Genomic DNA, 26,144 nt, shown 5'->3' with positions numbered 1-26,144 from the left:
AACACTGCCAGTAACCATCATAACTTAAACTTGAAGGTCCAGTGTGTAGGATTTTGGAGGATGTATCAGCAGATGTCTCCATGTCAGTAAAATCCCTGAAACTCAATCAGGTGTGGGTTCGCTTCCTAGTAGTCTGCCATGTTTCTTCAGTAGCCCCCAAAAAACAAACTGGACACTGGTTCCACAAAGGACCTTTCATATTTTCTTTTCCTTTTGACTTTCCTTCTCCTACACGCTTGGAGTGCGGCTAAATCTCTGGGGTATTCAGCTTGATGCAAATGCGACACCACCGCTAGATGCCACTAAATTCAACACACTGAACCTTTAAGGAGTACAGTGCCTATATAATGAATATTTTAGAAAAATGTATAAATATGTATATATAAGTTTTTATTGTACTGACAATTTTAAGGATTGTTACTTTAAAGGTTCTCTAATGTTATCTTTTGCTCTGTTATTTTTCTTTTCTACTTAATATCATAATGAATTAAATATTGAAGACTTTTGGAGGGGTGATATAGTGAAAAACCTCAGGCTCGAGAGATTGATTGACTGCGCTAAAGTAACTAACCAATAGATTACTCATTCAAATTGAAATAAAGTCATGTTTGAGACTTGCAGTGTTTCATTCAACACTCTTGTTAAAACACAAATAGTTTCACAGTATTTCTAGTAGAATCACTCGAGTAAGCCAGGGAGAAGGGACAGCCATAAACAAAATGAAAGCATGCATTAAGATGCACAAATTATAAACATCTGCTTCAAGTTGCAACCTAATTTTTCATTTTGATACAGAGACATTTTCAAAGGGAAATTGCCACAGACCCTGCGAATAGATTTTTCTCAGAATAAAGCAGCATGACAAAAGGTAGACGATAGAAAGATGTTGTACGGCAACAGTCAATACAATATAGCTCAGATATAAAGATATACTAACCAGCCCAAACAATGGAAACTAAGTAACTTCATCTGGTATCCTGCACCAGACACATGTGACTCTGCCACTCAGCACAATACGATAATGAACCAGGACAGTTACATTAACAGGTTAATTCCCGTTTAGATAATAATTCTGTCCTTCACACAATCAACTCCTGTTTAATTAAGCGTCTCTTATGTTTCTTGCTCCTCCTCCATCATCATATCGCCCTCCAAGTCGTCTCTTTTAAAGGGAAGGTCAGTGTTTGCTGTGCCAATGTCCAGCACTTGCAAGTTGGACAGGTGGGCGAAAGAGCTCTCATCCACAGAGTCCACAGACAGGCGGTTAAACCTTCATAGGAGAAAAGAGAGGAAATGTATGTCTGAAAGCGATGGTTTAACAGCAGTTGAAATTCACAAATGTCATCTGTCAGGGGGAGCATCTCTCCACTCAGGGATCAGTACAGTGGGATCCATCTGTTGAGCACATATTTCACACAGAGCAACACCCACAACACGTACATGTGCTCACTTTAAATCAAAGTATTTCATCTAATTGAACCTGGAATCAACTGTATCTACTCACATCAATCAGTGAAAATGCTTGCAAATGTGGTTTATGAACTTTAACAGCTAGCCAACATGCAATGCATATGGACATGCAATAAACACACGCAAACACACACACACACACACACAAATCCTTTTTTCCCTTCCTTCACTGATGCAAAATAATCAAAGAAATGTGGCAGCAGCTGATATGAACAGCATGAAGAGCACAACAGCCTGGAAGGGTCAAGGCCCATGAACACAAGCAATAAAGCAGCCAGGTTGAGGTCAGACTGAAAACCAAACAGAACAAAATCCTTGGAAGCGTTTGTCTGTAACCTCTTTACTCTGCCGTCTGACAGCTGCTTTCAGCTGCTCTGCTTGCGGGCATAAGCCTGCACTATGTGAAACAAACCAAAGTGGAAAATTTGCTGAATGAACACAAGTTAGAGGAGATGGGGAGATTAGATATCAGCACTCTGCAAAATGAAGCTCAGTCCAACACAGTAAATTTAGTTGATTAGTAACAGGAGAGGAATTTCTTGTAAAGAGCATATGATTTTCTATGAGTTTAGATTATGCCTTGAAATGTAAAAATAGGACTTTATAAAAAAAAAATTGAATGACTATAGTCTCAATGTGTATCACAGTATTTTTCACAGTTGTAAATACCAGGTTTGACAGTTAAGAAAATGTGCCTATTGACTTTCTTGACAAGAGTTACATAAGATTGATAACAATCTGAGGTCTCCAAAGTTAATCTAAAGCAACAGCACATAACAAATATAAAACCACAGCGGTGATTTTACACTTGAGTTTTCAAAATATAATGTGATAATAAGTTTTCTTTAAAGGTACTGCAAGGCAGATTTCCTTACTTTTTGAAAGGGCAGGGTCAGCTGTTTCCCCCTGTTTCCAGTTATCTCACATTCTATTACGTAAGCTTATTCCCCAAGATTTCAAACTATTCCTTTAGATTTAGTTAATAGTGCAGTGTCCGTTCTAATCCTGCCTGTATGGAATGGGCTGTTTGGTTGGCCTGTGGTAGAGCTGGTTGCAGCTTTGTTTCTGGAAAGTGAAGACCTGCTGCAACAGTCAACAGAACCCTGAAGCCACTGATGCTGCACTAAGAGCTGTTCACTGTTCACTGTTTATTCAATGATCAGTGAAACTCGACTCGGAGTTTCATGGCCCTTACCGGAGGAAGATGCCTTTGATGCTCGGAGTGCCTTCGAATGCTGAAGCAGGAAGAGTGGCGATGCGATTACTCTCTAGGTGAAGGTACTCCAGAGACTCAGGAAGGTCCGAGGGGATGTGCGACAGCTGGTTGGCAGACAGATCTAACGTCTAAAATTACAAGAGGCATCATCAATAATCAAGCATAATAAAACATTTTCTCTGATGTGTGTGTTAAATTATTCTTAAATAAGAGGCAATGTGCAGAAAAATGTTATACTCAATATGTAACTTATAGACAAAATAGCTCCTGCCTGCCATCTCCACTTTTATATATTACCACTTCGATTGCCAGTGATTGCAATCAAAGTTTTGAAACCTTAAATGCAACAATCACAAACGCTGTATGACAAATCAGTGCAGGTGGTGCCTGATACACAAGTTTTCCTCTGGGGCTTATCGTAGCTGCATGCTTGATGCTGAGATAATTCAGTAATAATTTAGTAGTATTGATGGCTACTGCTGACACTTTCAGTATTTGATCAAACTTCTGCCCATAAGGTCCCCAAAGTCCTTTTTATCCAAATTCATTTACTTTCAATATATAGCAGAAATAACCAAGGGACACAGACATGACCCTTACTCTGTTTATGACAGGCCCAGTAGCATACATACAGAGGCAGCAAACCACCCAACACTGAAATGCACTCTCCATGTTTCAGAGCAGTGCCATTGATCTTGATTCACAATGTTACAAGTAGTAAGTTAATGCAGTGGACAATAGGGCTAACGTTTTCCACTATTATCTGATCTGTGTCCCCCACCAGACACTCACTGTGAGCGCACTGAGCTCCATCCAAGCTCCTTGGTAGACTGAGTTCAGTTTCAACTGGTTGTTACTCAGGATGATCTTTTGTAGCTTCTCCATGCCCGTCAGTGCACCATCCGGAATAGAGTTGATCTGATTGTTCTTGATTTCGAGAACCTGCAGGCTGCGCGGAAGACCGAGGGGCACGGAGTGAAAGTTGTTCCCCGACAGGTCCAGTCTTTCCAAATCGCGCAGCTTCCTGAAGGCATCTCTGTGAACATTTTGGTTTGTCAGCTTGTTGTAGCTAAGATTGAGCTCCGTTAGGGTGTAGAGCAGGGCCAGGTCATTCCGGCCAAGTCCAGAAATCGAGTTGTGGAGCAGCATTAGGGTCTTGGCCCGTCGAGGCAAGCCCCGGGGAACCCGCTCCAGCAAATTGTTATACATGTGTAGAGTATGCAGCTTCTTTAAACCCTGGTGAAAAAGCAAGTAAAAGATTCATAAAGTGATCCATTATTACGAAGAAATTCAAAATATCAAATGTGAAGCAGTTGAGAATATCATCTCATCAAGAGCTTTCCTCCAATTGAAAATACTCAATAAAATCATCACGTTGTTACACGATCGTGTGATTCTGTGAAAGATCTAAGAGAATATGAAATGAAAGAGGAACGTACCTGGAAGGCAGCTGGGTGGATGGACCGGGAGCGGAGGTTGTTATTGTGGAGAAGCAAGTACTCAAGGTTTCGAACAGAGATAAGAGCGTCTCCGGGGATGCTGCGGATGGAATTCTTCTCCAGGTGTAGCAGCACTAGATTGCGAGGCAGACCCTTGGGGACGACGCTCAGATTGTTATTTGACAAATCCAGGCACTCCAGGCTGTTCAGTTGGCTACCAGAAGAGAGGGAGAGGAAGTCATCAAATCAGTTCTCTGATCCTGAACTGTGTTGCTTTCTCTCTGCTGCTGCAACACAAGAGTTCACAAATAAATTCCATTGTAATAAATGCGTTGTGGGGCCATTACGGCTTTACACAGGGCAATAGCATCGGCATGCTTGAATACATCAACAATATATTAACCACTGAGGGTCTGTGAGTGAGGATTTTTCCACCTGAAAGTCTCGTTGTCCATGCCCTCATTGCTGAGCAGATTGTTCTGGAGATACAACTCTCTTAGGTTTTTTAAGTTGTCAAAAGCCCCAGCTGGGATTTCCTCCAACTTATTACTCTGTAACCACAGGAACAATCCAAATGTTAGCATCATGGCCATATTCATGAGGTTAAAGACACAGATGTCGTCCACCCAACATCTAAGTCCAAACTTAAGCTGGAAAACCATCTGGTATCTTATATTATTCTCTACTCTCCTGGTAGTATGCAACGGTACAGGGGCCATACCTTTAGATGAAGACGATAAAGGCTGGAGGGCAGGTTCTTGGGTACAACCCGCAGGAAGTTGCTTGACATTGTCAGGATCTCCAGATTGTCAGAAGCATTGAACATGTGATCGGGAAGCCCTGCATCAGTCAGCTTGTTGTTATGGAGATACACAGACCTGGGAGCCATAATCAAGGGATACTGCAATGTGTTACTGGACACAAAACTTCCAGAAAGAAGGGATACATTTACACAGATACACAGATACACACATCCATACCTCAGTTTTGGTTTATGGCCAAACGTATATGGGTAGATCTTTGAAAGCTCATTTGCCGCAAAATCAGCACTAACCAAAGAGGGGGGTAAGACCTTTGGTGCAGAAGTAAGCTGCAAGTAAAAGAAAACAAATATCCTGTTATGATGCTGCAAAAACTCTTAGTAGACAAACAGTGTCTGTGTGAAACTGGAGTCGGCAGTTTTAATCCTCTTTGTCAAAGGTTACTTTTTCTTTCAACTATAACCACAATCTTTCCCTAATATAAATAGGTATTTTAGCCTCGCTGGTGGTCGGGCTCCTAAGAAACAGTGATGGTTGCTTGGTCACTTATTCAGACAGACCAACCGACATTTTGTGGTTTGTGTCAAATGTCTGCTGTCAACGATCCAGGGATATACAGAATCTTCTGGACGAGTTGTCCCCTCAAGATGAGCATTAATAACTTTGGGCATCCTTTGACTTTTTATCCAGTGCCACCATGACGTCAAAATGATGATGTCCCAATACAGGCAAAATAAATGTTAATGCCAGCAGCCTCGGCTATATAAGTGCTAATTAGAACATGTTAGCACTAAGATGGTGATCATGGTAAACAGGATATACGTGGAGATTTGAGATGAGCATGCTAATATGATAATGATAGCATTTAGCTCAAAATGGACAGTCTTACTAAGCTGCTCGACTCTTACTCTTTACTAACCGTAGATAATTACAAACAGGGATGTTTTGAAAAGCAACAATAATACATTCTTGTGGTTTTTCTAATATTTGCTTTGGTACAGCTTGTCCATCATCTCCAAAGAAGAAAGGCAATCTGTGTACCCCTTCATGAAACGGCACAGTTTACCACAACCACAACTTCACCGTAAAAAAAAGCAGTGAATATGGAAATCCGGGAAGCACTGGTGAGATTAGATGTTCATTTAGAGCTCTCTTTTTTATAATATGGTTTATGGATTAAAGCAGCATGGGTGTCTTTGAGGCTTAGTGAGCACTTTAAAATCCCCTATTCTTCCTGTATCCTGTTTTCATATTCATCCCTGTAAAGGCACAAACAAATCTGACCATCTTTTCTCTTTTCTCTGTGTCCAAAAGGGTCAGTAACATTTTAGCTCTGACCAGCTGGCACAGTCATTACAAGCATAAGCTCACACAGAGTGTATGACTGCCACCTCTCTCTGCCAGCTGGCACTATGTCATGGTACTACAACAGAACAGAACAGTAAGATGAAAATGTAAAAGATGAACTTGCTGTTGCATGATTGAGGCTAGTAGAAAAAACATTTTGTTCACCTTGTTATTCGCCAAGTATAAATAAGCCAGCTCTTCCAGCATCTCGAAACCTTCATCTTCAAGGCCTGTCAAGAGAAACATATCCACAAAGGTTTTTGTTTTAATAAGTTTCAAATTTCAGATGTCTTCAGTTGACTGACTCATAGTTAGTTTATTATGTACTTTGTGGATTCTGTCTAGGCACTGGCAACCCCATGACATTAAAACAAATTCAGTATGTTCCTGAACAGTTTTGTTCAGGTTATTTAAGATTTAATTGGTTATTTAAGGTTTAATAAATCGTGTTTCCACGTTAAATATATAAAAGCAACTTGACCCATCTTATATATTTTGTTGAATTATTTACCTACATTGCCAAAAATGTTCCGAGCAATTTTCATCAAAATGGACAATCCAGTTATAAGTAACATTTTCACACTACACTCTTTTAGATCTTAGTCATATTTAACTATATTTCTTGTATATTTATAATTATGGTTTCCAAAAGTTAGGACTTGAATAGGAAAGTGAGTGTCTGTCTGAGCCAGTTGGGAAAAAGAAGAGTTTTTAGTAACTGACTCTCAGATTACAAGTGTACTTAAAAATGTAAGAACATATGCAGTCTTCTCTTTGTTATACATACAAACTGTGATCAGGTTTGTGTGAAGCACTTTGTAACCTGGTTTAGATAAGTGCTATAAAAATAAAGTTATTATTATTATTACACAATCTCACCACACTACCTCACATACATGCAAGTGTACTAAAAAATGTAGAACATATGTAGTCTTCTTTTTTTTATACATACACACTGTGATCAGGTTTGTGTGAAGCACTTTGTAACCTTGTTTAGATAAGTGCTATACAAATAAAGTTATTATTATTATCATTACACAATCTCACCACACTACCTCACACACAATATATCCTGTTACAACAAAAGGTTTAATTCACAAAGAACTGGATAGCTGCAGTCAGTTGAGCAAGAAAAACAAAAACCATCAGTCACCACAGCTGGCCAGAAATAAACAGAGCCATAGTATCTTCATCTTAGAATCCCCAGAATGGTAATGGTTACTGGCATTAGCTGCACAAACAGTTTCAAGAATACATGACTCACGCTTTGTTTTGGTATTATGTGGTTAGTGTAGATGGAATGGGTTGACTAACCTGGGGCATTATTGGTAAGGGTCAGGGTTACTGTGAACTTGCAATGTTGTTTGCATGCGTTCACATTTCAGAGCATTGCTTTCTGCCTTTTTAAGTGATGCTGATGTGAACAACTGATGTATACATCTGCATTTTCAGTATCGTGATTGGTCCCTCCATACAACTTAAAGGCCCCATATTTTACACTTTTCTGGGATATAATTCGAGGTACTGGTACCCCAAAGATGATATATCAGTGGTTTAAAGTCAAAAAATCTTCTGCAATGTGTATTTCCATGTCCTCTCTTCTGCCTCTCTCTTGTGATCCAGACAGAACAGGCTGTTTTTATATTCCTCATTCCTTATTTATGAGCCACTCCTCTGATTGGCTGCCTGCACTTCGAGTGACACGCAACCAGGCCTATCACCGGTCTCATTCTGGAGCATGGAAGATCTCTCTGGTAAACACAAATGGCAACGACCACAACTGAGGGTCACGTTATCGATGTTATGATACAGCTGTAGAAAACCAACGTTCACAGGTAACAACAGGACGTTTCAGAATGAGGCTGACACAAACAGTTCAGTGGCAGAACAACTTATTATCGAGCAAAAATGTCTCCAAATCGACCCATCGTTTTGAGCCTCCACAAGTCAGCACAGACTCAGAGCTGAGCAGGGCAAGTGGGCATCCAACTGTCTGACTATAATCTGCTCCCTTGCCGTACGCCAGAGTCCTGCTAGGTGTTTATATTGTGTTACAGTGTTTACCATCTGTAGTGAGCCAGTTGTTTTGAAGGTTGAGGGTCTCAAGCTGATACAGATGGGAAACGTGCTCCACTGTTAACTGCTCGATTTTGTTGTTCTGAAATCAGGACACAAAACACGGAGAGGAAAAAATTATAAGTTTAACACAGGTAACACAGTCATTTCTGAGCTGAATTACAAAATGCAAATGCCCACTACTGCCTATGTGGGTGTGCCAGACCTGCAGCGAGAGACGGCTGATTTTATCTGACAAATCGGATGGAAACTCTGTGAGGTCGACTCCAGCGCAGTCCACTGCCTCCTCTGATGTACAGCTACAGTCTTGTGGACACTGGACAGGCTGAGATTGTGTCGCCAACTTTGCAATGTCAGTCCCCATTATTGGTTCTTCCTCTTCCACTGGTTCCAGAGGGGCCTGGCACCGCACCAAAACTGAGGCCAAGAGCAGCACACTCAGGGCCCGCAGGAAGGAGGGCTTGGGAAAGGCCATGTTCACTGCTGAGCTCTCCTGTTGCACGAGGACATGTGCATGCGGCAAAGGTAAAATCATCAGGCTATGGATGAAACTTGCAATTTGCTACTTTTTTTGCTACTGAAGCAATAGCAGGTTTCTTTTTTTACTCTAGGACTTTCTTAATTGGGTATATGTTGGGTGACACCAAATAAAGTGCTGGGAGTAGCTCTCTGTTGTCCCTCATCACTTTGCATTAAGGTAATCCTAAAGTGCGATGAAGCCCACTGCCTGTCAGTGACTCATAACCAACTCATTCTGACATTTACTATCCACAAAATGCAGAGAAACCCAGAAATATTTCAAGCTTGTATAGTGAACAAGTTCATCCACTCAAAAGGGGATGTGGCTAAAAAAGGCATGCAACATATGCTTATGTACCTTAAACTCAAAACAATGAGGTGAAAGATGCCAAAACCTTGAGTTAATTTTATATAAAAACATTGACGATAAAATCTTCAGTACATAAAAAGTACTGCATAAATGGTAAATGGATTTGTATTCATATTGCGCATTTCTAGTCAAATGAAGACCACTCAAAGTGGTTTACAGTACAGTTTCACATTCACCCATTCTCACACACATTCATACAGTGCATCTACTTGCAGCACCTTGTATTATTCTATGGGGGGCTATTGAGGGTTCAGCATCTTGCCCAAGGACACTTCGGCATGCAGATGGTATGCAGATGGTTCAGACTGGGGTTCGAACGACCACTCTACCCCTCTACCCCTCAGCCACAGTCGCCCAAAGGGACCACTAAAAGTGATAGTATATTGTAGAACTGTTTGAGGAGGACTCACTAATGAAAATGATTAATTCTGAAGTAGCTCCAGAGCTCGCAGTGAATCTGAAAACATCTACCTCAATACATTTATGATGAAGGAGGAAATATTATCGACAAAGTCATGAGGTTGATGCACTGACTAATATACCTGTACAAGTCCAGAAGGACACCTGCTTTACTCACTCACTCACTCACTCAATCACAACAGTGACATTTAAGTGTAAAAACTTTAAATGATAAAACATTTTATTGTTCAAACTGAATTTTAATAATTTCAAAACACACATTTTGTAGAGCTCTTCAAAATCTCAAAGCTTACATTTTTGACCATTTCCTGTGCTTTCAACTTTAAACACTTTGCTCATCCTAAGAAACTGCCTCAGATCAGGCTGCCTGTCAAGCCAAGTGTACAATAAGATGCATTTGGTTTCTTTCTAAATGTCAAAATGAATTAATGAGTCACAGTGAGTACTGCTCAGTCTGTGAAAACAGCTGTATAATGTTTACTGTGGCTGTAGGAAACAGAGCCCCTCAGGGGTGAAATGGAAGAAAAAATGTATGAGGATGGAAAATGTGCCTGTGCATTTTGCTGAACCATCATACTTATTGTTTCGGGCATTTATACGTATGTGGAATTCAAAATAAAGAGGGAACCTCAACTTGGAGTAACCTGCTTGTTTTTCTGTTAACTGAAAAGTTGTGCATTCTAAAGAGCTAAGTGGTGATGGTGTACATATTACACCTGTAAAATATTAGCATTTTGTTGTTGTCCTTTGATTATATTAGCATGGTCACTAGCGTGGCAATGGACTTTTGATCTTGATATTCTGATGATCAAAGACTCTAAACTCCTTCCCATGAGTCAGTATGTTTACATGCAAATTTAAGATTATTCAGAAAATTGAAAATTGATGCAGATCATTTAAATTGTCCAAATTGTGCTTTTTCCAAAATGCCCCATAAATAGTAATAACTGGGCTTTAGGGATATTCTTTGTAAATGTTAACAACAAATTCAGAAAATGCTATTTAAAAGGAGTTTTTATGTCAGTTTGCAACACACTGCCTTTTGCCTGTTTACAGTCAGCTCTGTGAGTTGTAGACAAGTCAATTAGACATTATGAGAGGCTCGGGTAGAGAACCAAGCCCATGAAAAGCTCACAAGAGACACAGCTATTTTTAAACATTATGAAAGACATGAAGTTACAAACAGGTTTTTCTCTGAAGAGTAATAAAGTTAGAAGAGGGGTAGCCAAATGACATCATGGGGACGTTTTAAATATCGCTGCAGTATGTATGGCTCCATGTAAACAGAAGTAGTAAAAGAATATTAGCAATGTGAACAGCTCAGTATTTCTGGTCTCTTTTGGAATAAGTGCAAAGAACCGAATATTTAGTGCACATAAACGCAACAAAAAACCTTTTCAGAAAAAGTTTTTGCAGTCTCGCAGTTTTTTTAATCCATTTAAATATGTTTGCCTGATTTATCACATGAATATTTTCGTCTTTCAGTCTTAAACCAGGTAGACATGTTTGAATGGCATTGCTGCTTGAAAAGTGATTATTTTTAATCTTACCATCAAATTTAACTTTTTCTGAAGTTACTAAATTACTAAAGTACCCTTCAAAGCAAGCAAAACTCACATCTAGATCTTTTTCTAGCCATCAACCTTCATCTCTACCTACAGTGCCATTTCCAATTTGTGTTTTGCAAAAACAAAAAAGATATTGCATTTAAAATGTATATTAATTGATGGAGGGTTTGCATTATTTACGCACCAGGCCAACAACGAAAGAAAGCCAGCTCTCTGCTCCTTCTCTCTGCTGAGTTTGAAGCTTCAGTCCTCACCAACTGCAAGAGCTAATTTGAAAAAGGAACGCAAGCATAGATCCTTACGCCTCGCTTGCTTGGCTTTACAATCATTCAACAATCATACATTCACAAACATCAGTTTCAGGTATATTTAATAAAATAATATGAATGTAGCCTTTTCATTTGTCTGGCAAGCAAAAGGATAGTGACTATTTTGGAGCTAGTGTTCGGTAAAGCCTTGAAAAAGCCCTTATCACCTCCAGCCAAGGCAGCTCTCGAGGCAAAAGTCTAAAAGGCATCCATCAGAAGAACCTTTTCAGATTGTGTCACCACAAGCACCAGAAGGACAGCGGTAAACACTTTGACAAGTAAATGCACACACAACATAAATGTAAACCGCAGCATGGGAACACCCACATACAATAAAAAAAAAAGCTTGATGTGCACTTGCCTGTTCAATCTTGTCGATGACTTGATTGAAAACAGCATCCAGGGGTCAGAGAGGCGTTTAAAGCCATCGCTATGTCAACAACCCACTCATATTACCATACAATTGTAGTTAAAGGGGAAAAAAAATACTGAGCATATTGAAAGTCATTATATTTTCATTTTGCTCTACTTTGTCTCAGCTGAGTAGAGTTCTTGAGGTGGTTTTACTGCACTGTTAAATAGTCATATAAAATATACATGCCAGAACTGTCATGCATGGATGAATGACCTTGATGCATAAAGCTCAGTCTATGCTCCGTATACCATAGGTATACCATAACAGCCACCTATAATCTATAAGTCTGCAAAAGCAACATGCTGGTTTATACAGTTTTACTTTACCCCTTCCCCACGTTGGCTGAAATGCACTCAAGTCTGACGTCCAGTCCAAAAACAGGCTGTCCCACAGCAAGCAAGGAGTCACACAGCCACAGCAGATACCCTCCAGATGTGAGAAAGAAGTGGGAGTAGGAGCGCGAAAGTCAAGAGAAAGACAGGAAAGGGAACAGGCGAGAGTGGACGGGAAGGGAGTGAGTACGAGAGACAGCTCTGACCTGACTGGGAGCCAAAAATGAAAATTCTTTCCTTTTTTCCCCTCATCTTTTTCCCCAAGTATTGCATTTTTTCCCATCAATGCAGGTCTTGTTAGAAGTTTGTGTTGTGTTCACTGGGTTGTTGGATATTCCCCTTGATTCATGCTCTTAATGAACAGATCAATTCGAACAAACAGGGTGGCCACATCTTGGATGTGAAAGTGTAACAGCTCAAACACAGTCTCGCTCTCTGGGGTGTAGTGACTCCGAACATCTGTGTTGCAGATTATTGATAAACGATGTTGTATTAGGTATGTATAAACAGTTTTTTCCTCTGGTTGAGAACAGAAAAGTGTTATGAGATGACTTTCATTTGGCACAAAGATGAGTCATCTCTAATGTTTAAAAAGTGGAAGAGCAGCCTGCCAAAGAAGGGTGTCAGTGTTTCTTGATTAAACCCTTTTTCAGCAAGCCCACCTCCTGTTAGCCAGTGTGTAAACATCTGTGACCATTATGATCCATTAGCACAGATCCCTGAACTACAATTTTATAGCTGAACATCAAGACTGGAAACAGGGAAATTGAGAGCCTGGCTTTGTCAAAATCTAACAAAAGTCACTACTAGCTCTAATAAAGTTCCTTATTACCATTTTATAAACGAGGACGGATAAATACACTTTTATCTTTTTTCACTCTTCACCATAGACTGTTTATAAAAATCTCTCCTCACAATATGCAGCACACAACAAACAATAATAAAAAAAAAAAGTCTCACTCAGCCTCTATTGTAGTTCTGTTTGAGGACTCATTCATGAAAAGGAATAATTCTGGAGTAGGATCTGGCTCAGGTCAAACCAACAGCCCATTCCCATCAGGCAGGTTTACAGCAGGCAATGCACTGCACTAGTGCTAATGCTCCCTTCAAGTGGGGCTGTGTTGTGATGATCTGAAGAGTATGTAGACATGTACAGTGCCTTGCATAAGTATTCATCCCCCTTGGACTTTTTCCCATTTTATACTGTTACAAACTGGAATTCAAATTTCCCATTTCATCAACACAACATGCAGAGTACTTTGAAGGTGCAAAACTCCTTTTATTGTGACACAAACAATAATGAGAACAACAAAGTCGACATCTGTTGGTGTCAATACTTGGTATAGAACCCCCTTTCGCTGCAATTACAGCTGCAAGTCTTTTGGGTATGTCTCTAACAGCTTTGCACATCTAGAGATGGAAATGTTTGTCCATTCTTCTTGGCAAAAGAGCTGAAGCCCAGTCAGATTGGATGGAGACCGCCTGTAGATTCTCAATTGGATTAAGGTCTGGGCTTTGACTGGGCGATTTAAAGACATGAACATGCTTTGATCTTACCACCACCATGTTTCACTGTTGGGATGGTGTGCTCAGGGTGATGGGCACTGTTGGGTTTCCGCCACACATAGCGTTTTGCATTGAGGCTCAAAAGTTAAATTTTGGTCTCATTGGACCAGAGCTCCTTCTTCCACCGGTTTGCTGTGTCTTCAACATGGCTTGTGGCCATCTCCAAATGGGATTTATTATAGTTCACTTTCAACAACGGCATCCTTCTTGCCACTCTTCCATAAAGGCCAGATTTGTGGAGTACACGACTTATAGTTGTCCTGTGGACAGATTCTCCCACATCAGCTGTTGATCTTTGCTGCTCCTCCAGAGTTACCATGGGCCTCTTGGTGGCTCCTCTGAATAATTTTCTCCCTATCCGGTTTGTCAGTTTGGGTGGACAGCCTTGTCTTGGTAGGTTTGCGGTTGTGCCATATTCTTTCCATTTTCTGATGATGGATTTCATGGTGCTCCGTGAGATGTTCAAAGCTTGGGATATTTGTTTAGAACCTAACCCTGCTTCATACTTCTCCACAACTTGATCCCTGACCTGTTTGCTGAGCTCTTTGGTCTTCATGATGCTGTTTGTTCAGTAATGATCTCAAACAAACTCTGAGGCCTTCACAGAACAGGTGTATTTATACTGAGATGAAATTGCAGACATGTGTACCCTATTTACTAATTATGAGACTTGCAATGAAGGCAATTAGTCGCACCAGCTCTTTCATAGGGGCTTCACATTAAAGGGGGTGATTACACATACATACATATTTCAGATTTTTTATTTGTAAATAATTTTGAAATCCATGTAATATTTCCCCCACTTCCAAATGATGGAGTATTTTGTGTTGGTCCATTGCATAAAATACCAATGAAATGCATTTTAATCTGTGGTTATACCATGACAAAATGTAGAGAAGTCCAAGGGAGGTGAATACTTATGCAAGGCACTGTATATTGTAATTTCAGTCATATGGAGTGTTATTAAGAACTGTATAATACATCTGAGGAAAATGTTGGTTATGTTACTAAATTAAAGTATTATGGATGACACATGGCAACTAAGGATTGAAAAATGGATGACACGGTGGGGAGAGGTGAGAGACAATCAGGGTAGAACTACTCATGCTGATTTCAGACAGGCAGTGAGCTCCAGAGATCCTTTCTCTAGAGGAGGTGTATGTGTGAACACAAATGTCAGCGTGTGAGCCTCATGGACTTTCAGCGCCTGGCGAGTAAAAACTCAACAGGAAGTCTGCAGAATCCAATTCGAGAGCACAGCCGGGGATCCCCCGCTGGATTCAACATATGCGAGTGGGGGATGATGACACACAAAAATAGAAAACACCAACAAAGATGTCAAGTGAGTTTGTAATGATAAGAGCTAGGTCGATCTGCTGTAAACAAAATCAGTCGATCTCTGTAGCAGATTTAATATGTAACCTCCTGCCTCTGTCTGCTGCACAACCCCTCACCTGAAACCTGCAGATTATTTGTTACTGTTGTCAATGCGTCTGAGCAGAGAACCCCCCTGCTGCATTGTTCATGAGTGAAACGAAAACTCAGGAGAACGTCCGGACCCCATTCCGTGGAAATCCACTGCGCGACATTGGTAAACTTGTAGTAAAACTTTTTTGCTGTGACATGTATTAAGGTCAAATAGAAGGGAAAGACACAGCATAAACCTTTGGATGTACTGAAGAGTTTGGTTGTCAGCCTGAAAATGTCATACCAATTTCCTCTTAGTCACCTATTCTGTAAAAGACGATTTTCTTTGTAGGACAAATCTTAGTAAAAGAGCAATCTGTAAGAACCAGAATGTGTTTTCAGTTAAATTTGACTGCCAATTATGGGTTGATGTTGATTGGAAAAAAGGTTTTATGTGTCCCTTATTTTCCCCTCTGTTTCCTGAAACTTTAAAAAAATGTTCCTAGAAAGTACCTGGTCTTCAAACGTTGATTCTTCAGACATTTGAAGAAAGGCACTAATGTGAAATGAATTTCTGTTGTTGAAAACCAAGTTGATATGAAACAGAAAACCTAATTTATATTGGCATCATATAAACCTTTGTTCCTCCATTAGAGCCAACTATTACAAGATCACGATAAAATCCGTCCAGCATCGGTTTCTTGATTTATCTGTCTGGGTTTGTTTTTTTTTGTCTGAAATTCAAAACTGAAAATGTTTTCATCAAGTTCAGCTGGACTCAATCAACTCATAGCAACTTCTGCAAATCTTCCAGAAGTTTTTTCCCCACTTCCTCCCTTTTCACTACGCAGCCACCAACTGCAATAAATGAAGACAGTGATGATTGCTGGGTCCTACATGGTTATAGTGAGTCTCATCTACTGAGCTGCTGTTTTCAGGCTGGCAGAGACGGACCCATGAATCTCTTCCTGAATCTGCAGGGAACTATACACACTGATCCTGGCTCTCCTCTCTACTCATCATGTTTTCTGACCTCTCTGGTCACAGCTCTATGTTATTTGTAACTTTCCACTCTTTCAGTGGAGCATGTTCAGAGAAATGGCTGTTCCAACAGACTGATATATCAATTATTCTGAACAGGTTCCAGGTTCATGTCATTCTTCAGGACACATCACAGAACAGCAGGGACTGTGTTGGCTATTATCCTGATCAGCGTGGAACCATGGGACCTCTATTCTCTATTTTCAAGTCCTACTTACACAGTTGCCCACGCTGCGTTTTAGGAAAGACACAGTCAAAGAGCCTCTTTGTTCGCACCTTCTATCAATTACAACTGGGATATTGCCTGCTCTCTTGCATACAGATGACGTCCTGTCTCCATTCTTATAAATCATCCTTTCATCTTTTGCTTGAATTGACTATTTCCACTGGTTGCAGCTTTTTAAAGGTCAACTCTTTTGTTTAATGCAGAACACAAATCACGGATTCAAGTCCCAAGCAATGTATTTTGTGACCAACAGATCTTTTAGCTGCTCATCACCAACAAATCAACTCTAGCAAACAAACTGTAAATAAAGATGATGGACATGTCTCTTCCTCCAACTATCCAGGGAGCCAGGGTGTGTGCAGCAGTAACAGGGGGATGGAGCCACAGGAGCAAGGTTTCGTTTGGTCCATGACCCATCCATTTCCCATATCCCCAAAAATGTACGGTTCCAAGCACACACCTAGAAATGAATGCAGCTGTGACAGACATGCCAAATTTTAGCCTGCTTAATGGGTCAGGCCCAGACAGTGCTTGAGCCTACATTTCTGTGTGCCCCTTTAATAACACACTTAGAATTCATATGTACCATGCAAAATGTGTGTTATTTTATGATCTTAAAACCTTTGTGTGAATCAATTGTGCTATTCACATGAAAAGTAGAGCATTTATGACATTTTCTCATTGTAAGCAATGCTGTGAATACAGGCTTGATGTAATTAGCCCAACACCTCTCATCAAAAGTAAATGTTACAATGAAAATACAAATAACTTGTTAACTTATGAAATCTCGTACCAAAAAAGCAGCCATTAGTGAGTGATGGTGTATGACTAAAGTATAAGACCCAGAAAAGTAGCCAAGCCAAAGCTGCGGTGGAATCTGAGTCAGAGCTAGTTAACAGATTTGTGTTTTTGCCATACTCCTCCATTTACAAAGGAAAACTACAGCGTGGCAGTCTGGAACCAGGTCGCTGCCGTGTTGGAAAAGTGCAAGGTTTTTAAAAAAAGGCGGAGCACACATAGGCGCAGCCTGACCGTAACATCCAAGTTCTGTCCCGTCCGAACACAGGACCCTTATTGTGGTGAGTCACACCAATACAACCTCGAACAGGCCCCCTAAATTATGTGGGAGGTGTTGTGTGTGTAACATTGTGTGGAGCCAGGAGGAGTGTGATCATTTACACTGAACAAACACTGAAGCTTGTGTGAGGACCTCGGGCCAAAGTTTGTTGTTAAATCCATTTTTACGTGGCATCTCACAGACAAACTGTTCAACTCTTCCGTTTATGTCCACAAAATTATAAGAAACATTATTCAGTTAATGCTACATTTCTGTTTTAAAAAAACTGACAGACAGCCCACTGGTTCTTGCAGAACAGATATGTTTATTTAGTAGAAATATTTTTGATATTTATACAATAATGACAGCACAGCAGATATTCACAACCCCCACCATTAGAATGTTGGGCAGCCACAGTAAAAACCATTTCTGCATTATTGGTTAAAAACTGGAAAACTGAGACAAGGAGGCACTTCGACTATTGTGTCAATCATTGTGGAAAATCATCAAAACATTCTTCTCAAAACATTTCCATAAGGATTTGATTAGCGACAGATAATGGAAATTTATTGAAAGAGGACACAAACATCAGTAAAATCAGAAAGTAGTAGCACCCGTCTATACACTAGTGTTCTGACAGTGTTATCATGGGACAGACCGCAGACAGGGACTTGATTAGAGAATTATCCATTTATATTATTGGCTAAGGAATAGTCCCCTGGTTGTCAGTGAGGTCACTAGTAGGGAAAGGGGTTCAGTCCAGTGATGAGAAAGTTCCCAGCCCTGTTACATTCTATCTGAAATGTACTCTATTCAGTGTTCAGAGGTGAAGTTACAGCTCACTCCGAGCTCTCATCTACAGTTTGGCTTTGCCTGGCTGCAGCTGCAGGCTTTGAAGCTTCATGGCAAGTCCCATGTTTCCCTTGATCTTCAGCTTGCCCTGGAAAAACGCCTGTGAATGAGAAAAGGTGAAAAACATCATCCAGAGTTTGCAATCTAAAGAACTGTTCGGCCAGTGCAAGAGAGAACGAATATGCAGCTGGGTTAAATAGTTGCCATCGGAGATTAACTCAAGCCAGGGAAAAGTGGGGCAATGGCAACAGCTTATGAAATGTCAGAGAACTGCATGGCACACAGGCACAGTGTGTGTAGAGTTAGATTGTATGCTGGCTGGAGTGATAAAAAGAGAAGTGAAAAATATAATTGGATGAGGGGGGGATGAATCAACCACCATGAGAGGAAAGTCTCAGAGTATCAAAGCCATTCTCAAGCTTTTTCACACCAGTTTATGACACAGTTGGAGGATGAAGCAGTGGAAATACTCGACTGTGTTCTTGAAACCTGGAGATTGATCGTCATGTTAACCACAGACAAGCACTCAAACTGGCATGGACTGATGCTGGGGATGTAAAGGTATCATCACGTCACTCTTCCGGTACAAAAGACCTGTGTTCTGTTCATGGTTCACTGCTTTTCAACCCGGTTACAATTCAGGGTATGAAAACATTTGCACATAGCATGAGAGAGGATCGCTAAGACTTTAAAGTGCATTTAGAAAAATGGTCAAGGAAGAGTTGTAAATATTTATGCTTGCAACATATTTGATAGGTTATAAAGATGTGTCTTCCAAAATGTTCAACAGAGCAATAAAAGTGTGGTGAAAGATAATTTTTACTGTTTATTCTGCAGAGAAAAGCATGCAGAGCGCAGAAATAATCAGTGAAAGAAACATCTCCCCTTTAGATTAGCAGTGCTGTTTCAGTGGTTGAACCATGTCTGTGCAGTGCCACAGCAGCAGCCAGTATGCCTGGTCTAATCTGTTAACATGGGCGCAGAAATGAAAACTAAGCCTCTCTGCAGTCATTGTACCATGTCACGTCATGAAAATGGTAAAACACTACATCAGAGCTTTCAAACTTCCCACATATTTACAAACTGTCCCAAAGGCTTCCACAGGTTCTCTGTCATGTTTAGAAGGAGAGGAAGAGGTGAGGGTTATTGAGCTGCAACATGCAACTTCACCACTAGATGTCATTCAATTTTACACATTGCCCCTTTAATGGTCAGTTCTTTCTCGTCTGTAGGCTGCATGCGGGGATACTAAAAGGATATATCCTTATATTAACACATCCAATCGGGAAATGTGTTCCACTAGGGAGGCACACAGACTGAGGTAGATTGAAATGAAATGCAGTGAAAAAAGAACTGCACACTGTGGAGTACAACAGCAGGTATGTTAGTAAATGGTTATAAAGACAGTATATGGGTATGGAGTAGGGGTGCAACGATTAGTCGACGTCGTCGACAAAAATCGATGACAGGAATAGTCGCCAACGAATTTACCCGTCGATGATTCGTTGGTTACGTCATAACACGTGTTTTTCGTGCCGTGCAGTTGAACTAAACGTCGTTTTACCGGAGGTGCTGATGAAAGCAGCTGAGGAGTGAGCCATCTCGCTTCCTTCCTATCTCTGAAAGTCACGCATGTGCAATAGCGTCAAAACACGGAGCAATGCCGGCCTCCGCTGCAGCAGCATCGCGCACTAGAAAGTAAAAAGTTTAGGAGAACTTCACCCGTAACAGCCCGAAAAAAACTACCTGCAGTATCTGTTGCGGCGGACCTGCTCTCCATGGAAGCAGGACACGTGCATGTGAGGAGGAATCACGTGTGACTTCGTAACGGAGACGATGCGGACTCTCCTCTGTCAGATGTTATATATACACGTATATACCTGCGCGCAGGATTATAGCATCCATTACAAAAATATGGTTTAAACTTTTTATTAACGAGTTTAAAAGCATTATGTTATCCTATTGCCTGACAAACGTCTTTTTTTAATCACAATTATTTAGTCAGAAGACTGTAGTTTCGTTTGTTGATGTTTTTATTGCTGTTACTTTCCCTGTCATTTTTGTTAACAGGAAAAATGAATACTTGATTTTTAATTTATTTGTTTTATTAGCACTTTGCCTGTCCTTGCTTTTAAATGGACAAAAACTTGATTTATTTGCTTTTGTGTCAACAGTACCCTTATATGCAACAAAGTTTATTAAAAGACATTTTTTTTGGATGAAGTATCAATTTTTATTGCCTTTATTTTCAGTCATCACATGCCTCGAACAACCTCAAGCTAAATTTAAAAGCTGTTTGCTAAATAAGAGCAATTGAGAATTTGTGTCATTCATAATCCGATTAGTCGATTAATCGTTTCAATAATCGGTGACTAATCGACTATCAGAATAGTCGTTAGTTGCAGCCCTAGTATGGAGTGAATATCAATTTGAACAGACAGAAAAGTTTTAAACGCATATAATTATGCAGTAAATTACAGTAAAGAATATCTAAACATGAAGCTAAACAATACTTCAGTCCCTGTAAAAATATCATAATATAATTAACTTAATTAACTAAATTAAGTGTACAGTTATGTTTTTTATGTGTTCTTAAAAAAGCAAATCCTATTTATTTTATTCAGCTTTTAACCACAATCTACAAGAGTGTGAATCCACTCGCGCCACAGATTATTGTCCTACTCAGAGCTGACTAAATAGAGACGTGCACGGCACAAGCTACACAGGTGTTGTTGTTTTTCTGTCTGAACCCTGGATAGTCCGGCTCTTCAGAAGAGTTACATTACAGAGTTACAGAGTCTTATCACATGATGAGAGGAGAGTTAACCAACAAGGACGGTGAGGATTTGAGGTTGAAAGATAATTCAATTGTTGAGTTTGAGAGTGGTGTGGATGACTGTACACAATTGTCTTCACAAACAGAAATATATAAATAGTGTGTGTTTGCATATAGGTAAATGAGATCCAATCACAAGTGGTCAGGATGCATTTCAATACTAGATGTGAACAGACGTACAGTACATAGAGCTTTCCACATATAGTTCTCAGACAGATGTTACTATCAGTCTAAAAAGGTCTTAGTCTCTCACTATTGACAAGAAACAACTTGTTTGGTTGTATATTTGTAAAAGTTCTGTCAATACTCACATTCTGTGGGTTCATCTTCCCTGTCATTAAAGCCAACAAATCTGTATCCGACATGGTAATGGTACAGTCTGCTTTCTTAGCTGCAGAACAGAAATAAGAGCTTAATTTAACTAAAATATAGCATTGATGTAAAAACAGTGTTTGCATGCCTTGAAATTACAACCACAGTTAAATATTAACAGGATAACATGACACTGTCCTATGAGACAAAACAGAGCCCTGATGAGGTTGTCTTACCTGTGTCATTATGAACACAGCCTTTGCCATTCTTCACATCCACAAACCAAGTTGCCTCCTGACCATTTGGGCCATCCTTCACTTGAAAGGCAAACACTCCCCCAATCTTTTTCACAAACTGCTCCCCTTCCTGTATGAAACACACAGATTTATTTTAGGTGACGGAAACATCAGCACAATGTAAACGCAGTGAGTTTAATTAACTTGGGCTACATTTTAGTCCTGCTTTTTTTCATGAATGAAATGTTTTTGTCGAATTTGGACCATAAATGAAAATCCATGACATATTGATGTTGATAGAGGTAAGTTCCGACTTCTGATGCAAACTTGTGAACCCGGTCATATGTTTCAGATACTTGAGATCAATTGATTAGAATCAAATGTTTGCAAGTGTACAAAATATCCATGGCATGGAATGACTGAGACAACTGTGCCACCACACGGCACAGAGCTAGAAATAGTATGACTAAATAGATATACGTGTCCTGAAGGGAATTGATGTGAATACGACGTGTCAAGTTGAAATAACAAAATATAATGAGCAGCTCTTCAAAAGTCTCGAAGCGTACACACTGGTAACAAGTGAGGACAATATACACTGGTCTGTAATTCATAATTTTGTCTACTACTGTAAAAGGCATTCAATCACCTCCTCAAGCTTCTTGTTGATTTCCTGGAACACAGCATGGGCCTTGAACCCCTCCAGCCCATCACTGGCACTGGTGTTAATGGCTTCAATCCTTGACATGGTGGAGCTGAAGGTGAAAGAATGTAAAAGTAAGGTCATTAACTATAGACAGTGATGGAAACACAGCAAAGTAACATGCCTGGTTACTAGAAATTAAACAATCGGTCAGATTCAATGTGATATTTAATTGTAAGAAAGAAAAAGACATGTACTGCATGTGTCTCGCCCATAGACTGTATATATGGTCTCACCACTAGAACTCACTGTGTGCTTGTCAGTTCCAGAGCAGAACATGCAGTAACACAACACAGGGTCCAAGGTATCACTTTCTTACAAAGGTCACGGTGAAATGACAGTCATGACAGTCGATGAATCTAAAATCCTGCGTGCATCTTGTCACCATCTTTATGAACCTGACAATGATAAGTGGCTAAACACGAAATAACATGGGAACTGTTGATAGTTATTTTACTCTCCATGTGCTAGTGGGATGTGCTTATTCATAAGGAAACAACAATGCTAACAATAGCAGGTTCTAGCAGCTCGCTAGCTTGTAGCAACGGATCAGCCAGCTGGCATAACACGTTGGTGTACGTGAATGTTTGACATGTATCTTACTAGCAAGCTAACTGTGGCCTCACGTTAGTGTGTTAGCCGGGACAACGAGGATGAATACTTAAAAAACATGAGCTCAGTGTCTCTATGACACCCTGCTTGCGATTCTTACCTTAACCTCTGTCTTTCAGGCATTTTCCTGTTGCGTCAGGTGAACAAACAGACCAACTGACTGACACACTGGAGCAGGTTAGCTTGCACTTTGTGTCCAAACTACACTTCCTTGTTTTTTCCGGTTTCTTCTTCTTCTTCTTGTTTTACGGCAGTAGGCATCCAGCATTACCGCCACCTTCTGGTCCGGAGTGTGGATCAGAAAATATAATCACAATCTAAATCCCTTCTTCATATATTAATTAGAGCTGTGGAAATCAACGCATTAATGCGGGATGATTAATTTGTGGAATTAAGAGTAACTTAAGTATGGTATGGTATCCATACCGCACCCGCCCCCACTCGCTCGCTCAGAGCGACACACGCAGTGAGATCTGAGCTCTTTAACGTGAAGCAGCCACTCAGTGACTTTGTTGAAGAACAGTGAAACCCAGAGTTTCTCTGGTCTCAGCCGCTCAGTGATCAGGGCAGAAGCTGCAGGTGGTTTGTACCGAGCTGGAGTTCCTTTGTCCTCCTCCACTCTGGCTCACCGCTGCTTCTACAGAGTGGCTCAGATTCACATTCACATTTAATTGTGTACGGTTTGGTTGTTTGTTTGATTCAAAAAAGAACAGAAAAAATTTCGTATTTAACCATCATATTTGCTTTAAAAAAAGCAAGGGCTAAGAAGTCCCAATTGTTAAGGATAAAGGTTATCTAGGAGTTTGATTTAAAAAAAATAACATCATCCTATGTTTGCTCAGAGGCATAGCCAAGTTATAGCCAAATTTAATTATGGTGTGGTACGTTTTAGTTTTATTTTTCAATCTCAATAACTATCATTTGGACTTATCAATAAAAAAAAACAACGTTAAATGTATATATCCACCTTCTGTCATTTATCTTTCCATAAACATGGTGATTAATTTGATTAAAATTTGTAAGTGTTTGACAGCCCTAATATATATATATATATGTATATATATACATATATATTTTTTTTTTTAAAGGAGAAAACTCAACATAATAAATCGATGACAGATAGTCCCAATACATAAATACTCCAACAGCAAATGTGAACAGATAATGGAACTGTTTCGGGAACAGAGCATTCACCTGTCTTACATATTTCTACCAAAAATGTAAAAAATAAGAAAAAAGCTCTATCTGCATTATAATAAGAAGCAAAAAACCTTTAAAACAACTTTATTGAAGTGCACCAAGACATCAGACAAACATCATGTCACATATACAGCATAGACGGGAATATTTGGGAGAAAAGGAATACTAAAGAAGATCGAATAAAGGGATAAAAAACGGGGAAAACAAACACTTAGAGGGGTAATATGATCTCAGCAGGGTCATGTTAAACAGTTTCACAGCCTTCTTCTTCTCCTTGAATTCCAGTTTTACCAAGTAATGCCACAGTTCCTTGTGAAATATGTGGAAGTTCCTTTGAGTTTTTAGGAATCTGTTCTAATGCCAACATGATTTTCCAAGGATAATAATTACATTTCTCAAAACATACCAAAAATAACCTCCTCTTTTGTAAACACGGACTAAGACATCTCTCAGCTCTCAGTTTGACTTATTTAAGAAAAGGTCCTTATCTAAAGGACTTTAAATTAACTGTGGTTTGGGATGCTTTAGAACAGTGGTTCTTAACCTGGGTTCGATCGAACCCCAGGGGTTCGGTGAGTCACTCTCAGGGGTTCGGCAGGGGTCAAGACACACACAGTATAGCCCGGTTCACACAAGCAATGTCTGGCCGTTTTTGTCAGCCGTCAAAAAATACCACAATTTGGTAACACACAATTTTTCTTCGCCGTGTCAGATTGCAAACATTTTGTTGCTTAGTAAAAATGTGTTACACAGAAGAAATTCAGGCTACTCGTATTATTCGTGACGTCACACTCCGCAGTGATAAAGCTGGTTGCAGCTGATCACGCCACATTGCTTAGCTTTGATTTCTGTGCTGCTTGGTGCGCTCAGTAGTCGACTTGTGGCTGTTGTGATTGTACGTCATTCAGCAGAGCCAGCTTCAACAGCAACTCTTCAGAACAACAACGCTCTCAACGTTTTGGTGTCACCAAACTGCCCACACCCCTTTATTGCTAAGAAAGCCCTTGATATACTCACACTGTTTGTTACAACGTATTTGTGCGAGCAATCCTTTTCGATAGTAGACATGAAAATTAAGAAAAGGAACAGACTTTGTTGCGAAAATGATATGAGAGTGGCACTTGCCAAGGTGAAGCCGCGCATTCCTGAACTTGTATCTGAAAGGCAACAGCAAAAGTCACATTGATTTGCAGTAAATAGTCATTGAGTTATATTTTTGTTGGTTTTTATGGTTGGTTTTGTTCTTTGAACACATTGATTTTGTGCGCAACTGATGCATGGTTAATTTTGTGCACTAACAAATTATATACCTATGTTTTGAAGAAATCATATTTTTATATATTATATATTATTTTTCCAATTACGAAGGGTTCGGTGAATGCACTAATGAAGCTTGCAGGGTTCAGTACCTCCAATAAGGTTAAGAACCACTGCTTTAGAACATTCATTACTGAAAGCTTTAAATGCATACTTGTGTAGTCGATCACAGTTACACCACGATTATTTAATTGCAGACTTTTCAAATCAATCCTGCACTAAAACTGAATTACCATCTAATAAAAATGTAAAACTGGCAGAAAATCAATTGAAGGAAAGACAAATGAATGAGTTCTGTCTGTGTTCTATAACATTACATTTACATGGCTTTCGTGGTTTTTGTTGTTTCAATTTTGCAAAAACATAGCTGCACGTCTTCTCAAATAAATCTCCCTTTACGATCACATAACTGATACAAAAACATGGTAATTACCACAACGATATCAGTCAATAAGCGAAAAAAGGGGTCACTTTCACCAATCCATTTAATTATGTCATACTCTGATGGGTGCCTTGATAAGAGACAATTAAAACGTGC

At 39.8% G+C, this 26,144-nt stretch overlaps 2 protein-coding genes across 2 annotated transcripts; both read right to left on the bottom strand.

Moving 5' to 3' along the window:
- Positions 1-418: 418 nt before the first annotated feature.
- On the bottom strand, positions 419-17,397 carry podn (podocan). The gene is given in 15 exon segments (XM_061078927.1): positions 419-1,270; positions 2,666-2,814; positions 3,479-3,922; positions 4,126-4,339; positions 4,561-4,676; positions 4,847-5,003; positions 5,106-5,215; positions 6,399-6,463; positions 8,298-8,391; positions 8,515-8,830; positions 11,397-11,443; positions 12,236-12,309; positions 12,312-12,349; positions 12,351-12,451; positions 17,275-17,397. Coding segments are annotated over 15 exon segments (2,205 nt in total). The 3' UTR covers positions 419-1,113.
- Positions 17,398-17,843: 446 nt separating this feature from the next.
- On the bottom strand, positions 17,844-23,315 carry scp2b (sterol carrier protein 2b). The gene is made up of 5 exons (XM_061077663.1): positions 23,190-23,315; positions 22,424-22,529; positions 21,775-21,904; positions 21,538-21,617; positions 17,844-18,490 (listed from the first exon to the last, which is right to left on the bottom strand). Exons 1-5 carry the CDS (start codon positions 23,210-23,212, stop codon positions 18,395-18,397), a joined length of 435 nt encoding a protein of 144 aa, XP_060933646.1. The 5' UTR covers positions 23,213-23,315; the 3' UTR covers positions 17,844-18,394.
- Positions 23,316-26,144: the final 2,829 nt, after the last annotated feature.

This window comes from Limanda limanda, chromosome 9, assembly GCF_963576545.1.
Source record: "Limanda limanda chromosome 9, fLimLim1.1, whole genome shotgun sequence".
In the NCBI taxonomy this organism is placed as follows: domain Eukaryota; kingdom Metazoa; phylum Chordata; class Actinopteri; order Pleuronectiformes; family Pleuronectidae; genus Limanda; species Limanda limanda.
This window is presented reverse-complemented; position numbering and strand designations above follow the sequence as displayed.